At 36.8% G+C, this 19,160-nt stretch overlaps 1 protein-coding gene across 2 annotated transcripts; it reads left to right on the top strand.

Annotated features, from left to right (window-relative positions):
• The first annotated feature begins 407 nt into the window (after nt 1–407).
• On the top strand, nt 408–16,061 carry LOC115920935. Of its 2 annotated transcripts, XM_030977724.1 has the most exons (9): nt 408–1,224; nt 4,039–4,148; nt 7,468–7,695; nt 8,220–8,450; nt 9,334–9,469; nt 9,656–9,855; nt 12,938–13,103; nt 13,666–13,784; nt 14,495–16,061. In XM_030977724.1, the coding sequence occupies exons 1-9, from the start codon at nt 1,089–1,091 to the stop codon at nt 14,807–14,809; spliced, it is 1,641 nt and encodes a 546-aa protein (XP_030833584.1). In that variant the 5' UTR covers nt 408–1,088; the 3' UTR covers nt 14,810–16,061. The 2 variants fall into 2 exon arrangements, with proteins under 2 accessions (XP_030833584.1, XP_030833585.1); XM_030977725.1 differs by lacking the exon at nt 408–1,224 and having other exon boundaries at nt 1,792–6,742.
• Nucleotides 16,062–19,160: the final 3,099 nt, after the last annotated feature.

The raw sequence follows: 19,160 nt of genomic DNA, 5'->3' as shown, positions 1-19,160 counted from the left end.
ACCACTTACCCAATTTTACTTTGCTCAAATTTTTGTTTGCTCATATATTGGGTAATAAATGACCACCGCCTCTTACCCAATTTTACTTTGCCCAAATTTTTGTTTGCTCTTATGCTGAGTAATAATTACCCATCACCACTTACCCGATTTTACTTTGCTCAAATTTTTGTTTGCTCATATATTGGGTAATAAATGACCACCGCCTCTTACCCAATTTTACTTTGCCCAAATTTTTGTTTGCTCATATGCTGAGTAATAATTACCCATCACCACTTACCCGATTTTACTTTGCTCAAATTTTTGTTTGCTCATAATTGGGTAATAATTGACCACCGCCCCTTACCCAATTTATTTTGCCCATATTTGTGTTTGCTCATATGCTGAGTAATAATTACCCATCACCACTTACCGAATTTTACTTTGCTCAATTTTTGTTTGCTCATACATTGGGTACTATTTGACCAACGCCTGTTACCCAATTTCACTTTGCGCCTTTTTTTGTTTGCTTATATAGGGTAGTAATTGACCACCGCCTTTTACCAAATATATTTAGCTCAATTTTCTTTAGCTCACAATATGCTGTGTAAATATTGCTATGAAAAATTGAAATTATCTCTCCTGTAATTGTAACCATTTACTTCTATTTTAAAATTATAATAACAGAGTGTTGAAGCGACGATGAATTTGTGCGAGTTTGATGCTGAAAGAGTCCAAGATTTATCTTTTGTGAAAACTGAGCCATCTTAACCATGTAGGCCTATAGAGTTACATAATCTACGTTAATAATATTAATGGAACGTACACGCTATCATCGTCAATTATGCGCATGCGTAAATGGCAGTGGAAACCTTCGATGGGGACTAGACTTACGTTTAACCAGACTTGGGTAAAGTTTGCCTGGTATTGGTCTTGGGGTAGCGCGCACATGGCCTGGTCGCTCGCGATCAGCATGCCATGCGCAGTACTATTTCTATTTACTCGGTATAGCCGGCGCGGCCGTCCCGGCCCGGGAGCTCGAGCTATATGATACACCAACGTAACTAGCAGCCTGTACGTACGTACGTATACGCATCATATCGGAGTCTTGCATGCTAGAGCCTGAGGGTCTAAAAATGGAGCTCGACAACTGCTGCGGAGATAGTTCAAGTGAAGATGGGTTCATAGACCCTCTCACCAAAATCGTTCAAAGGTGGGGATGTCCGTCAGTGTTAAAGATACTAGAAGGTACGTTCACATCTTATTGAGATTAGAAGTTTAGAACATGATCAACAGGTACTTGCTGTAGACTTGTTCCCATATCCATAACACATGGGCAACATGTAGACTAGTTCTATATGCCTCAGCAATGGTTAATGAATACGCTTCAATTCAATTGGTCTATTAAACTTTGCCTCAAATTTGCTCTTTTAATGCATGTGTTACTAATCCAAACTAATATTTGATTGATATAGATATCAAATTCAAATTGTACTGTTTCCATGAATTTTAGATCACAAATGAATATTTAAAAATATTTTGTTCAAGATTTTACAAAACCCAAAGGCCAAAACCCGGATTTCTGTGCTGTTTCCTGCTACAATACATACATAACACAATACCCTCCATTTTCTATGGATCATGGGCTGTATGGGGTCCAATCACAGAACTCTTAAATACGTATTTAAGAGTTCTGTGGGTCCAATACATTGGACCACATACTTGTAGGTGTGTACCCAGATAGTATTACAGTACGTGGGACTGGTGTAATTTTGAACAATTATCTCTGTTATCTGAAATTGGTATTACTATTACTAGATCTAGTCTAGGTCTAGATCTAGATCTAGGCCTACTTATATTTAATAATCAACACTGAACTGAATGATTCATCAGAAAATTGAAGTTGTCAAATAATGTACAATTTTATGAACATTATTTTGTGGAAGATCATCTTTCATTTTCCTGTAGATCTAGAAGTCTAGATTTCAAAAAGTGAGACAATTTTTCTTGCCCATTGCCATGTTAAGGATTTTGCCCTTTCATTTTCTACAGGACTTTGAAATCCAAACACTCTAAAAAAATGTTGGGCAAGTGCCCAATTTTTACCCAACATGAGGGCACTTATGTGTCCGACTAACTATTGGGTAAATTAAAGATTTTGCATGATTTACCCAGTGTTGGATGAAAAGAAAATACCCAACTTTTAACCAACAAAATTTACCCCAATAGGAAATTCACCCAATTCTCACCATAATGTGTAGTATATTCGACACTAGTTGGGCAAATTATTTCATCAGTAACTACATGGTTGGTAGAAAATAACCCAATTATTGGACAAAAATGACCAACTTTAATTTGCCCAAAAATATTACCCAATTATTTCATCGGTAACTACATGGTTGGTAGAAAATAACCCAATTGTTGGACAAAATTTGCCCAACATCAGTTTTACCAAGTAACACCTACCCAACTTATTTCTGACCTTTTATTAGGTAACTTCATACAGTAAATGGTTGGGAGAAATTATTTGACAAAAACGCGCCAAACTTTGATTTGCCCAGTAACATCTGCCTAACTTTGTTTTACAGAGCATAGACTCTACATCCTCTTGGTTTTAAATGGGGCTATTAATTATGTGCTATTGCGATATTCCTTGTCACAACTAAAAGGCAGTTGACCCACATTTTAGCCCATATTAATAGCCTAATTCAAAACCAAGAGGCTGTGGTGGTTTTCGAAATTGCAGTGACCTCGCTGTAGTACACGAATGGGCACAATTTTTAACATGGGTACATTTTTTCTCATTTAAACAAATCTTTTTCTGAAAATAATTTTTAAATATGGAAAAATTACAGATGCTTAAGCCACCAAATTATGCCCACAAAATTGTACACTATTTTACTACATGTCCAGATTTCAATGAAATCATTAGAACCGATGGACGGATTACCATCCAAACTTGGGACATGTACATGTATCTTGCAAGTTGCAAAGCCAACGAACCGATTCGATTTTGGGATGGAGGTGCACATGGAGGAAGGACATTCGTTAGTACAGGATTAACTGTCCTATTTTGCTTCATATCAGTGAAATGTTCCAGCACATGCATTTTTTTTAATGTTTCACACCACTGAACAATAAGCTGTACAAAAGAATTATTAAACACCACAAATTATCTTTTCTAGGATAAACAATTGTCAGTTGCCTCTATTCAAGGTAACACACTATAATTTATATATGGTTGTATGGTACTGTAAGTGGCCTGTGAAAGGCTTGAGTGCTAGACTTTTTGAGAAACCCTGGTCAGATATAGCTAGGTTATTTGTCATACTAAAGCTGAGAAACATGGCTACTAATGCAGACAATATCATGGCAGCCGCAAAAGGTTGAAAAAAACAATTACCGGTATGGCAGTTTAAAGTTGAAGTAATAGGCATGACAGTGCACATGGAGAAGACACATATGATTATCAATGAATTAGTAATGTTAATTAACCAATCAGCATACATTGACCTCTATGCTAACTCTCAAATCATTCTGATTCATTTGGTAAGTTGAATGACTTTCTTTGAAATCAAATTCATTGCTGATGCAACTAATCTTTATACTTTAAATAGGCCCCTACATTGTTAAAAATTAGGCACAATTTGACTAAACTAAGGTGATTACTAGTATGACTTTAGAAAAGGTTTCCATTCTTAATTTGATTGTGTGGATGTTAATAACATCACCTGAAAATAAATAGCAATTAGTTGATACAATTCGCTAGTATGATCTAAAAGTAAGTTTTCTATACGAAGACCAAATTTTCGAGAAAATCGCATTTGAAAATTCAGATTTTCATAGACCCTTGTGGAATAAGAAAACATTGATTATGCGATTTATTCAAAATGGAAGATATTTTAGCTGGAACATGAGCAAATGTTTACAGCTTATCATTATCTAAAACATATACTTTTGTTTAATTTGCGCAACCATACGTGTGTTTGTGGTATTATATGAAAACAATCAGTTTATGCTGCACTAAGCCTTATTTATCAATCTCTCCCTCTTCTTCTCCAGAAAATGAAGTTGATGTGGAAACCCTTCCCCTTCTAAGTGAAAGTATAATCACATCCTTCATACCCAAGATTGGACCTCGATTGAAGTTTCTCGCTGGGTGGCGTGCAGAGGTAGGCCCTAGATGTGGCACAATATCTCACTATGGATAGTTACAGATGCTTTCAGTGTCTTGATTTAATTAGGGGGGATATTTCTTGCCTATTCCATCATTTAAAATACACACATACAACAACCAGGGGAAAAAATGTAAGTATAACATGCATGCAAGGGGCATGTAGACTAACATTTCGTACATTATCGGGATATAGAAAACATCTCATTTCAAAGCACGCTGCACGGATAAAGACGTCAAGCACAACTACAAAAGCAGTTCCAGATCACCAAAGTGAAACCTGTTATGAAGGATCTGTTCTAGGAAAGAATAACAACACTGAAGGGAATTTGGAACAACTGCACCAGGAAAAGGCATTGTTTGTTGGAGAAAGCAGTGAGCAGGAAGATGTCTCTTTTGAAACGCAAACAGAGAGACTACCTGATATTGCAGCAAAGTTTGTAGCAGAACTCAGGGCAAGGACTAATGTGCCTGCTTCACACACCAACAAGGTCATTCAAACCGCACAAGATTTGGTTATTTCTGTGTTACAAACTGTGCAACAGGATGTGATGGATATCTTAAGTGAGCCACAATATGCAGCTAACAGTGAGCTGAGATCTGATATACAAGATGTATTCGAGAATTCAAAGAATCCATTTTCAGAGCTCATGTCAGATACTCAACAGAAAAAATATTTCTCTGAGAAAGGTGATTTCATTCAGCCTTGTGAGGTGTTGTTGGGAACTTGCTTAAAACCAAAAATTGATCAAAAGACAGGTGATCCACTGCAAAGCACACAAAAAGAAACCTTTCAATATATACCACTAGCTGACACTATTAAACAATACTTAGAGCGACCAGGAGTAATGAACGCCATACTGTCTCAAAAAGGATCAAAAGATAATGATGTTTTGTATTCATTCAAAGATGGTCACTATTATAAAAGGCAGGAAGCTACTGCTAGACAAGACTGTGAATTCTTAGTGCCTCTGTTGTTGTACAATGATGAGTTTGAGACAGCCAATCCGCTTGGGTCAAAACGCGGCAAACACAAGGTAAGTGCCTTTTATACAAGTGCGTTATCCCTTCCCAGGAAATACCAGGCTAGGCTGGAAAATATCATGCTCACAGCTATGATCACATCTCCGCTTTTGAGTAAATATGGCATCTCAGAAGTTTTGAAGGTAATCAAGGATGATCTGCAGCAGATGTGGACTGATGGACTCACTATCAAGTGCAAAGAGTTTGAGGGTAGGGTCAAACCCTACTTATTCCAAGTTGTAGGGGACAATCTTGGCATTCATGCCATGCTGGGATGTACAACCTGTTTCCGTGCCAACTATTACTGTAGATTCTGTAGAGGCCATCGCTCGTTGCTTCAGAAACAGCCAAAAGAGGATGCCCAATATCTCCGTGATGAAATAAACTATGATACAGATCTTCAAAAGCCCTTGTCAGAATCTGGCTTGAAGCATGCAACAGTTTTGAATGAATTGCCTTACTACCATTCCACCCAAAACTTATGTCCAGATGTAATGCATGATTTTACAGAGGGAGTCTTGCCCCTGGAAATGCACCTTGTTTTGAGTAAACTTGTTCAGAAGGGTTTCATAACACTGGATGAGGTGAACAGTAGAATATCCTCATTCAATTTTGGCTTTGTGGACCGCAAAAACAGACCAAGCCCAATCAGGCAGGCATCACTGAAGAATCCATATTCTGCCAGTGGACAGACATCAGCACAGATGACGTGCCTTGCATACAACATCCCTCTCATGTTAGGAGACAAGATTGATGAGATGTGTGATGAGTGGGAACTCTTACTGTCAATCATTGACATCTTCAAAATCGTTATGAGTCCCAGTATCAGTAAGTCTGCCATCTATGTCCTGAAGGCAATGATTGATGATCACCACAGGCTCTTCATGCAGCTCTTCCCTGAAGCTAGTCTAACTCCGAAGCAGCACTTTCTTGTGCATTACCCACGTGCACTGAAACACCTTGGGCCACTGACCCAGTATTCAGCATTGCGTTTTGAAGCAATGCACAGACCTTTCAAGCAGATTGCCAGTGTATCTTGCAACTACCAAAACATTGTCAAAACATTGGCTAACAGATACCAAATGGCACGGTGCTACAGGTCAGTATCAAATCAGTCACTGGATAGCCAAGATATCAATGTGTCACAGCAAGCTGCAGCAATGCTTGGTGATCTACTTGATGATGAGGCACTTTGCAAAAAAATTAACTGTGGAAGGGGAACCGAAGTTACAGTTGCTGGGAAAGTGGACATTCATGGATATGAGTTCCGGGCAGGTGTTGATGTACTTCTATATTGGACTGATGATGATGGACCCACGTTTGGACGTGTTCAGCATATTGTAGTGGTGCAAGAAAAGTTGTATCTGCTCCTTCGGCTGTATCAGACCTTGTACTTCAACAGACATGTTGAAGCATTTGCAGTACAGGTGGGCAGAGAGGAAGCACAAGCTGCTGTTGAATGGTGTGACCTGTTTGATCACAGGCCAGTCAATGCTGTCCAGTCCTATAGTGGAAGAGGGCGCTGCTTGTATATTGTGGTGCACCATTCATTCATCTAGGAACAAGAAGGTACGTGTAGGCAACCCGTTGCAAGCAAGTGATATATTTTTACAACTAGACATTACAGGTGCACTTGCAAATTTTGTCTTAGAGAACAGAACCAAAACAAAGCAAAAGAAAGAAACTGTTATTCCAATTACAATTATATCTATGAATCAGTTCTTAGTGTATCATTCTACACATTTTGATTGAAAAAATAGCTAAGAAGCTAACCTTGATCGATCTGTACTGACTTGCTAACAAATTTTGATTATTCCAATGAAAATTTTACAGTAAATATCTGGTTTGAATTTTTTAACTCGTTATTAACTTCATTGTTTCTGTATCTGAAAATGTGTCTGTTATATTTGCATTCATTCATATTATGTTGTAATTTCTTAAATGTACCATGACTCATGCCAAGTTTTTCTAGCATATGTACTTCATTGAGGCCCCGGAAATGTGCTATTTTTTACCAATGCATGTTCCTGCCTAAAGTGAAAGTTCCTAACTGGATATTATTATATTATAGATGTACTGAAGAAGCTTCGGCTCATGAGTGACCACTTTTCAATTATGGGTTTGCTTTAAATAGGACAAGGGTACAGAAACAGTGAGAATGATTTTCCCCTTCAAGGAATAAACTTGATACTAAAGTCTAACCTGGGGCTGTTTGTGTCATTAATAATGTAAAAAATAATCAGTCATTTACATGTACATTGAAAGTTCAATTATTTTTCATTTATTTATTGTAGTATCATGCTGCAAATCAACAAAGCATGGAACAAGCATCAACGTCGACAAGAAGCCCATCAGTGTTCTCCTTAGATGACTGCTCAGATCTCTCTTGTGTAACAGGAAGTGAGTGGAGTCCCAGACAAAGCCCTTCCCAGCCCAGTTTGGATACGCCACTTTACGACTCCCCAGAATCCAAGAGTCCTGATCAACATCCTCCCCTGAAACGGGTCAAGAAAGTGCATTTCGTAAGTTTATGTATATAGTGGGCTGATACAATTGAAGAGTGGGCATGTCGAGTCACCATCATTCATCAGTTTTTATGCCTCCAACACATAAGGGTGCCGGAGGCATTATGTCTTGGAGTTATCTGTCTGTCAGTATTTCTGACAAGCAGCAGGGCTCAAAGGTGAAAGGTCAGTTCAAAGGTTATTCAAGTTTTTACTAAAAATACCATTTTATTTCTACATCTGCAGAATGGCTAGTGATATGATTTGGTAGGTACATTTTGGTATGAATGAATAAAGGAATGTTATGGAAAATGTTTGGTTGGGGTTATGGGTTTTAAGCTAGTCTAAGGTCAGTTTCAAGGTTTCATTGAAATTTTTTATCAGAACAAAGTTTGCAAGGAATGCCCAGTGAGTGATTTATGATGGGCTTATTGTAGGAGGTCGGACAGCCAGAGATATACCCACCGACTGCATGCTGTCACATTTCACTTGTTTATTCTGAATTTACTGATCTTTAAAAAAAAATCCTTTATCTGTTGCAGAACATTGCTTGTATATTGAGAGAGACCACCATGGGAAGAGCAGCATTAAGGAACATCAATGCTACAAATCTCTGCAGCAAAAGGGACCGGCATACTGTTGTGGATATGTTGACTCAGTACCTGATACGGGAGTATGGTACCAAGCCAAGCTCATTTGTGAAGGCATCAATGGCCCATGCCATTGTGACAAGCTTTCCTTTCTTAAAAGATCCAGAATCTCCACTTGGCTATGTAAGTCCTGTCCATGAATTGCTTTCCTTAATATATGTGACCTCAGGTATGGCTCAGATCACCACTTTTTTCTGGACTGATTTATGGATTGATTCTTACCACAGCGGGCATTTATTACTTGGAGGTGCCTTAATTCTTAGGTTGTCCATCCATACCTCCATCTGTCCCTACCCCATAGACCCCATTTACAAGAAAGTGAAATTTTATGAGAAGTTTCTGTTTGAGCCAGAAGCAATAAGCTACTTTAAGGTCTAAATCAAATAAATTATGTGTTTATGCAATAACTTTTGGAATACTGGATCATATTATTTTGTGTAACTTGCTATGAAGCTTCCTCAATTTTGTTATTCTTGTATTTATTATATTGGAGATGCTCAATCAATTGCATGTTGTATCACATTATCACAAGCATTATAAGAGCATCTTTGGCAATAGTAAATTTGACAGTAGACAGGCCTGAAAAGCTTACAAATAATGAAAAGCTAATATGGCATCAATCACTAAATCGTGCAATATTTTTGTTTATTTTTACCACTTGTTTATAAGTTATATTATCCAGTAATGACACATCTCTTAATATTTAGACTTTTGTCTGCATGCCATTGAGTAATGGATATTCACAGAATTATCCATCATTCACTTTGTTTTTGCAATGACTTGATGACATTGCTGGAATATAACAGTGTGCAGTTAGAAATAGGTACTTAAGAGGACAAACCTTGTTATTGCAAACACTGACATATGTAACAAAATATGTAAATGTACAGTTTACACTGGAATTTTATTGTGCTTTTATTTGATTATTATTAATGTTTAACAAATGTTGTTGAGCATTACTGTTTTTGAAGTTGAATTATGAAGGAATTTTAATTTATTTGAGCAGGAGGCCTGGTACTGCGTGGGGGCCAAGGGACGGCCAGCAACAGGCTACCTGGAGGAGCATCTGAGGTATGTCAGAAAAAAGGAGAAGTCCCTGAGGGTACCAGTAGCTGAAGACGAGGCAGAGTCTCAAAAGCAAGGTATTCTGGCTACTTTTTCATATAGTTAAAGTTATGAGTTATTCAGATCCGTCTGATGAAGTCATGCTGTGCCATAACAAACTGGTGGGGCATGAGCAATGCCAACTAAAACCCCCCTTCCAATACAATCATCAACAACTTGTTGATACATGCTAATTGTTGATTGTTCTGTTGCATTATATCCAGGAGATACTGATCTTGAGTCTGTGAACGATGATAACATCACGACAATGGAAGAATGGCTGCGTAACAACAAGGAGCCAGAGGACATGGTGAAGGACTACATGAAACAAACAGCAACAAAAAGACATGACTGGATCAAGAGAAGTGACTGTTGTGTGAAGAACATTCTTACCACATATCCCAGACTTCTCGATGCTGGAATGGTATGTGGACCTTGATTTTTCTTCTGCATGTGACAAGAAAGGACATTAAATTAAACTAGAGTCGCATGTTTTGAGAAGTAACTTTTTTGTTTTTTGGTTGCATGGGCAGGTTTACTTTAGCAGTCTCCTTAACTCTTTGTTTGCTTTGTTCGCCGATTTGCACGGACGTAGGCGTGCCAACTTCGCATTTTTGCACAGATGTATACGAGTCAATTAGACATTCATAATACCGCTCGCAGTGTGTAGCCACGCGTTGCGTTTACTATTGTTTACATTGTATACATCGCACACTTTCCGGTAAACTGTTTTTCTTCATAGTGTTACATTCGAAATTACCGTGTATTTAGCGGTTTTCTTTGGATTTTTTTTACTGATGTTACGATGGCACCTGCTGGAAAACGTCAACGTGTGTTTAGTGTAGAGGAGGCTCGAGATCTTGTTACTATGGAAGCATGGAGCATGGACTCTGATTCCGACGAATCGAGCAGTGACGAAGACTATAGTGATAAAAGTGTTCCCTGAGAGTAGACTGATAGAATAAGAATGAATAAAAATTAATGAAAGAGCTAGAGATGACAGCAAGAAAGAGAGTAGACTGATAGAATAAGAATGAATAAAAAAAATGAAAGAAGGAGATAGAGATGACAGCAAGAAAGAGAGTAGACAGTGATAGAATAAGAATGAATAAAAATAATGAAAGAAAGAGATAGAGATGACAGCAAGAAAGAGAGTAGACTGATAGAATAAGAATGAATAAAAATTAATGAAAGAGCTAGAGATGACAGCAAGAAAGAGAGTAGACAGTGATAGAATAAGAATGAATAAAACTAATGAAAGAAAGATGTATCCTGTCTTGCCGTCATCTTTATATCTTTCTTTTATTATCTTTATTCATTCTTATGCTATCAGTGTTTACTCTCTTTCTTTCCGTCATCTCTATCTTATTATTATTATCATTTTCCTATCTATATGTACCCTATGTCTTGCCGTCATCTGTATATCTTTTTCTTATTATCTTTATTCATTATTATGCTATGAGTGTAATACTCTCTTTCTTGCCGTCATCTCTATCTCATTATTATTATCATTTTCCTATCTATATGTACCCTATGTCTTGCCGTCATCTCTATATCTTTCTCTTATTATCTTTATTCATTCTTATGCTATCAGTGTTTACTCTCTTTCTTTCCGTCATCTCTATCTTATTATTATTATCATTTTCCTATCTATAATTATGTACCCTATGTCTTGCCGTCATCTCTATATCTTTCTCTTATTATCTTTATTCATTCTTATGCTATCAGTGTTTACTCTCTTTCTTGCCGTCATCTCTATCTTATTATTATTATCATTTTCCTATCTATATGTACCCTATGTCTTGCCGTCATCTGTATATCTTTCTCTTATTATCTTTATTCATTCTTATGCTATCAGTGTTTACTCTCTTTCTTGCCGTCATCTCTATCTTATTATTATTATTATTTTCCTATCAATATGTATCCTATGTCTTGCCGTCATCTCTATATATTTCTCTTATTATCTTTATTCATTCTTGTGCTATCAGTGTTTACTCTCTTTCTTTCCGTCATCTCTATCTTTTTATTATTATCATTTTCCTATCTATATGTACCCTATGTCTTGCCGTCATCTCTATATCTTTCTCTTATTATCTTTATTCATTCTTATGCTATCAGTGTTTACTCTCTTTCTTTCCGTCATCTCTATCTTATTATTATTATCATTTTCCTATCTATATGTACCCTATGTCTTGCCGTCATCTCTATATCTTTCTCTTATTATCTTTATTCATTCTTATGCTATCAGTGTTTACTCTCTTTCTTTCCGTCATCTCTATCTCATTATTATTGTTATTTTCGTATCAATATGTATCCTGTCTTGCCGTCATCTTTATCTCTTTCTCTTATAATCTTTATTCACAGTAAAGTCCTTTCATTTCATATCACTATTTCTCTCTCATAATGTCTCTCACGTCCGTTCTCCATATTTTATTCATTGCATACTCCACTCGTCAATCATTTCTGATAATAAGCTCTCTCACAATAAAGTAAATGGAAAACAATGCAATATAGTTTATATTTTAAGATTGATTCATTCTTTCTTTGTATATCTATGGCTGTGATAAATGTACTTGAAATCAATTTTATTGAGGGGTAAAGAAGGTGAGAGAACAGATGCGGTGAACATTCATAATGAGACATTTCAATAAGATGCTGATTATGTCATGTATATCACATATAATATATTATGCCTATACCATTTTTACATGCTCATACCAGTGGGCAAAATCAATAACATTCTCTTATTTCTTATTGACTTATCATGGCACAACAAAGAAAAACATCCCCACGACGTCCCTTTTCATGCCCCGCTAAACCGGACATTGACAATAACCTGGGGTAATAGGGATTTCAATGGGCAGATTAGCCCATTGTCAAGGGTGGCTGAGCGGGGTACTTTCAAGTCTCTCCCTATTGAACTTCTTTTCTTCAACAACCTAAATACTAACCTTCTGAATTGTTAGAATACTTGAGCAAGGTATGTAAAGAAAGGTAAGAAGTCCACCTTTCTAATAGATTCGATTTGAAGATGTCTTATCATTGCTAAATAAGAAATTCTAGAGGGATAAAAAACTGCCGTAAATAAGAAAAATTAAACATTATATAATTATGATTATTATAAAAATGATAATTCAAAATATAACAAATGACGGTTCATCGAAAAGCACGTTTTCCGGTCTACAACTTTGCTGCACAATATTTTTCATCATGATCATCCAGTGAAGAGTTATAGCCTCTTGATTCAGCAGAGTCAATAAAGATTCCCTCGAAATGTGTGACCCTAAAAGAATGTGGCACAGGGGGGTTTTTTAAGTGGCGCATAAAGAGTTAAAGGGATCGTTTAACAATCTGAGATACACGGTCCTACAGAAATCGTGCATCCCTATTGAACCGATAATTGTTAGTGTGTACCATTCAAATCCTTGCAAAATGGTAAAGAGAAGATGCAAATGAAAGATATCCTACCTTTCATCTGGCTTCTATAACTATCCTAACAATTACAGATTGAAGGAGATTTTGCAGAATTGTTCCCAGAGAAAGCAAACGCACTGTACCAGAAGTGGCCCACATTCTGTAACAAAGTAGTGGACTTCACCGAGAAAACTGGCAACTGGAGAAGTGCAAGAGCCGAATTCGAAAACATTCATGACCCTGGGAAACTCAGTCTTGGTATGTGGTGTCAGAATACACATTTGACAGTATTAGTGAAAATGACTTGAGAGAAAGTCAAAAGAATTTATTTCAATTACACTATATGATGTTTATTTTTGTGGCCAGGACCAAACATTGAGTCTAATATCCCCCCTGTAAGGAATTGAACTGAAATAAATAAAAGTGCTCTGAAACATATAATACATGTACAACATATGATAAAAACATGATTCCATGACAAAGGTTTAGCATACTTTTACTTGCTTGTTTTGTTTGTTTGCTTTTTGGGGTGGGGATGGTGGTTTAAAGCTCATTGGGAAGGCTATGCTGAAGTTTGTGCAATTTTGATTTCTTTACTAAGAAAGCTGAGCTCCAAATTACTGACTGACATTTACGTTGAGTGATTTTACCCATATTTGTAGAAAATAATTGTTGTATTCGACCGTTTTTTTTTAATTTGCTGTATATAACTGTACATTTTGTAAGATGTTCCATAATTGACCTGTTTGCTGTTGCACCTTTTCTTCATATGTAATTGGGACTTAATTACTTAACTCTTTCATTGTTTCCCTCTTTTTAGAGGAAAAGAGCAATCTTGGATTCTACATGCTCCCAGTCTTGTTCCGAGGAAGGAAAGATTCCAAGAGAGGAACGTACACCACTGCAGAAACATTGTCGTCCTTCATTGACGTTCAACCAGTAAGTATATGTGCTGGGGAGGTGGTAAAGTAATGACATGTAAGGCATATATTTTGGTTTGTGTTTAAAATCTTGCCATAGTAATCATATTTCATTACAAACAAATTCAATAGTTAATTTGTTAAGAGTTTCAAACCTAGGACAACTGATGAAATTGAGGTTGAAATGCAATACCTATGTTCTTACCAGATAAGGCATTGCCATAACATTTTATTTGTGTAAAACTTGAAAAGCAACCATTTTCAAGTTCCTAGTAATGGGCACGCTGGTCCCCAAGGAGGCCCTGCAGGGGCAACACTAGGCGCTTTAATCTTAATAAGTCAGTTCGTCATTATCTGTGGTACAACTACAAATGGCCTCAGATTTGTCATCACATCGCATTTCACTCATGAATGCAAGCAAGTCCTTTAACTTGCAAATGACATGTGAAAAATGCATGCTTATATTAACAGGCTGTATATGCCTTCCAGCTTAGTTGATGTAATGCTCTGAACGTGACCAGTTTGGGTACAGTTGACCTTTGCCGCAGGGATATTTAAGAATACCCAGTAATGTTTTGATGGGACAGGGATGAACATGCATAAACAAATTTGGGTGTCCTGTAGGTGATTGTGGATTCATAAGCAGAAGCATTCGACAAGCATCAAATATATATATATCAATCCATATAATTACAAATGATTTCTTCTTGATTTCTCTTTGGACTACAGGAGGTTCTCGACATCCAGACTTATGTTGATAACATTGATGAAGCAGTCAGGTCACAGCCATTTGTTGTTGTGCGTGGGAACATTCTCACACCAATACAGACGTACGTCGTAGTAGAGAGGAGGATACTTCCTGCCGCAACACTGCTTAAAGCAGTCGACTTGTGCTTTAAGGCACTTTATGTGATGGATATCGAATATCAGCCGCAAAGCTGTTCTGTTTGGAAATTTCTCCAGATTGTGGTGTTCCAGTTTACCGATGGGGAGCATCTTACACCAAAGCTGCGGGAGGTCCGAGCCTTCATGAACATGCCATAAGCCATCATGATGTGTTCACGCCAAGGATGATTACTGGTGATATATTTCCTACAGATGAAACTGACACATCATCGTTTAGCACATTTTGGCTACTTGAACCAGTTTATTTTGGGAGAAAAAAAACTGGAAAAAAGTATTATTTTGGACAAAATAACCTTAAAGACAAACTGTTATGAGTTGGATTCAGCACATTATTTTACATAATTTATACATGTTTGTGTAAGACTGAAGATTTGAGGGTGGGGTGAGGATCGCTGAATAATATAAAAAAAAGAGTGAATTTATACACAGCAGAAGTCTTTGTGTACATTTTAAAAATGATAAAGGCCTAATTGTTTTATCCCAATCATTGCTTAACATCCCCACCTTGAAAGTTTAAGAAAACAAATGAATATATGCCAAGTATAAATACAAAACATATTATTGGCTATAAATCTTTTGCACTGGCGTATACAAATGCTTATCGTGTTTGGTTTTAATCCCAAGAGTACTGTTTCATAACTCGTACATCAAAATGATATATTTCTTCATAAAACATGAGCTATGATATTTTCTGCGTTTAAAACAGCAAGTGGGGTATATGATTGTAAATTACATATACCATTAATTTTCATGTAATGTGTATCGTCCATTGACCCTACGCTGAACTCTCTGCTGAATGGACTGCATGCATTAATTTACATCGCGCAAAGCAGAAGTAGAGAAGTCAACATTTTCATCTACATTTTGCAAAATTGTATTGATATTATTGATAATATCAATAAAATCAATCAAACTGAGTATAGCAGGTAGGGTCAATTGATTTTTGTTGTCTTTAATCTAATCAAAAAGTTATAGTAGGCAGTGTGTATCCTTGTTATTTGATCAGTACCTGTTCACCATCACAGATAGCCAAACTTTCATGTGGTACTTCTGCACATGTCAAATAATCTAGAGGGATTTGAATTTATTTCCTCTTTTGTTTTCACTTCAAAAAAATGTGTGCATGTGTAACACTCTAAGGCAGAGTATTGGTGTGTCAGGATAAATGAACACTATGCCACACCCACAAAATATATATGATGCACATATTCATGTATGAAATCAGAGTACATGGGATACATACAGTGTACATCAAAGTTGTCATGCTGCACCAAAAGGGGCTATATTTGCATTTACTTTTTTTAAAAGATTGTATTTTTTTCACCAAAAATTGTAATGTTGTAGTTGATGTTAACAAGTTTTGTTTTTACGTTTCTGATGAAAACAACAACATGTGTTTACTGTGTATGTTATTTGTGTTTCAGTTAAGCAATTATTACCCTTTAGATGAGAAAAAGAGTTGAGCAAATAGATGTTATGGAAAAAATGTTGAGCAATGATTATCCAACAGACGAATTAAAGAGTTGGGCAAATGGATATTGTGGAGAAATAGTTGAGCAATTATTACCCAATAGATGGTTGTTTTGATAGTTGGGCAAATGGATATTGTGGAGAAATAGTTGAGCAATTATTACCCAATAGATGGGTGTTTTGATAGTTGGGCAAATGGATATTGTGGAGAAATAGTTGAGCAATTATTACCCAATAGATGGGTGTTTTGAGAGTTGGGCAAATGGATATTGCGGAGAAATTGTTGAGCAATTATTATCCAATAGATGGTTGTTTTGAGAGTTGGGCAAATGGATATTGCGGAGAAATTGTTGAGCAATTATTACCCAATAGATGGGTGTTTTGAGAGTTGGGCAACTGGATATTGCGAAGAAATTGTTGAGCAATTATTACCCAATAGATGGGTGTTTTGAGAGTTGGGCAAATGGATATTGTGGAGAAATAGTTGAGCAATTATTACCCAATAGATGGGTGTTTTGATAGTTGGGCAAATGGATATTGTGGAGAAATAGTTGAGCAATTATTACCCAATAGATGGGTGTTTTGATAGTTGGGCAAATGGATATTGTGGAGAAATTGTTGAGCAATTATTACTCAATAGATGGGTGTTTTGAGAGTTGGGCAAATGGATGTTGCAGAGAAATTGTTGAGCAATTATTACCCAATAGATGGGTGTTTTGATAGTTGGGCAAACTGGGAGTTGGGTAAAAACTGGTTGGGCATTTAATTAACCAACATTAAACTTACTCAAAAGTTGGGCAAATAGAAGGTTGGGCAATATCTAACTGGGTAAAATTGGTTGGGCAAGAAATTACCCAACTGAAAATATAACCAACTGTTAGGCAATTGTAGAGTTGGGTAAAATATGATGGGTCACCAACTGATGGGCAATTTAATTTGCCCAACCACATAGCAAACTGATTACCCAACATCAGTTGGGCAGATTTTAACCAATAGTTGTGTGGACCGTATGTTGCTCAGTGTTGGTTAAAAGTTGGGCATTTTTTTGCCCAACTATTTTAAGTGTGTATTTCAATATTGATGGGTGTGTAATAAACAATGGATTTTCTTCAAACCCCTTCGAAATACAGCGAGGAGTAAGACAAGGGTGCCCATTATCTCCATATTTGTTCATCGTAGCGGTCGAGCTCCTCGGCTCTTTAATTCGACAAAATAAATACATTATAGGTTTGAAAGTTCACGATATGGAGATCAAAATCAGTCAATATGCAGACGACACAACTATTTTTCTTGAGCCAAATGAACTAAATATTAAACGTTGTATGAAAGTCTTGGATGTTTTTAGAGATATGTCTGGGTTGAAAATTAACATTGAAAAGTGTAATATAATAAGATTGGGGGATTTTAAACAAATATTGTGTCGTGATATCCCATTTACATGGCCGTCGGATAATTTCATGTACTTAGGAGTTAATATCCCTATCAACAATTGCCTGAATTTTTATGAACTCAACTTCAAACCCAAACTTAAGGATATTAAAACAACCTTAAATATTTGGAATTGCAGAACCCTTACGCTTTATGGAAAAATTGTTATTATAAAATCCCTTATCATTCCAAAACTGACCTATCTCTTGAGCACTATACCCAACCCTCCTCCGTCCTTTATTGTGGAAATTCAGCAATTATTATTCAAATTTTTATGGAGTAACAAAAATGATAAGATCAAACGTTCCATACTTTACAATGAATATAACGAAGGGGGTCTAAAAATGCTCCATTTGTCATCTTTTAATGATGCAATGAAAATTACATGGGTTAAAAGATACCTTGATTATCAAAATGAAAGTAAATGGAAAATCTTTTTGAAATCATCTCTCAAAAAGTTTGGCGGAGACCACTTGTGGCCATGCATTATGGTTCAAGGCATGGCCCTACAGAGGAATTTTTCCTGTTGGAGGCCGGGGAAAAATGCAATGAATTTTTGACAATTTATTGCATTTTCTTCGTTTTGGGGGATTTGTGGAAGGGGCCGCGTACCCTAGCAAACACTGCGTACAGTCATGATTCAGGGGCTAAGCAATGGCCTCGTTACTGTGAGGCCCCAGGATAAAAATTGTGTCGATCAGCTATATATTAGTGCCCTTTTGTGAGGCATTAATCCTCATTACTGTCAATTATGACTTAAGGATGTAGGTCCCTTAGCTGATTAGCATAGTAGCACACGTATGATTAAGCAGTCACGCAAAACAAACACTCGCAAATTAATATTCAATAAAATCTGAGAATGTATGCCATTATCTAGATCTATTAGAAATAAATAACTTTTAAAAATCCTTTCCTAAACTGGGGTAAAAATAAATATTCCACCATTATGACCAACAGTGTATTATCGTCAGATGAGCATATTTTATACCATATGTGTCACACTGGCAGGTCACGAATTGGCGTGGGGTCCAGGGGGCGGACCCTCGGAAGCTCAGGGGTTTTAAAAATTAAATTATCGTCAGATGAGCATATTTTATATCATATTTGTGACACTGGCAAGTCACGAATTGCCGTGGATTCCAGAAGGCGGAGCCCCGGAAGCTTAGATGTTTAGGAAAATAAATAACGGTCAGATGAGCATATTTTATACCTTATTTGTTACACTGGCATGTCACGAATTGGCGTGGGGTCTAGGGGGCTAAGCCCTCAGAAGGTCAGGGGTTTTATACATCAAAATATCTCCGGATGAGCATAATTCATACCTTATTTGTCACACTGGCAAGTCACGTATTGGCATGGGGTCCAGAGGGCGGATCCCCGGAAGCTCAGATGTTTAGGGAAATAAATAACGGTCAGATGAGCATATTTTTATATCTTATTTGTGACACTGGCAGGACAAAAATTGGTTTTGGGTCCAGGGGGCGGAGCTTTTTGAAGATCAAGGGTTTTGAGCAATAAATAACGGTCAGATGAGCATATATTATACCTTATTTGTGACACCTGCAGGACACATATTGTTGTTGGGTCCAGG

This window comes from Strongylocentrotus purpuratus, unplaced genomic scaffold (assembly GCF_000002235.5).
Source record: "Strongylocentrotus purpuratus isolate Spur 01 unplaced genomic scaffold, Spur_5.0 spur5_scaffold_1, whole genome shotgun sequence".
Taxonomy (NCBI): Eukaryota; Metazoa; Echinodermata; class Echinoidea; order Camarodonta; family Strongylocentrotidae; genus Strongylocentrotus; species Strongylocentrotus purpuratus.
The sequence above is the reverse complement of the archived record's forward strand: the minus strand, read 5'-3'. Positions and strand labels throughout refer to the sequence as shown.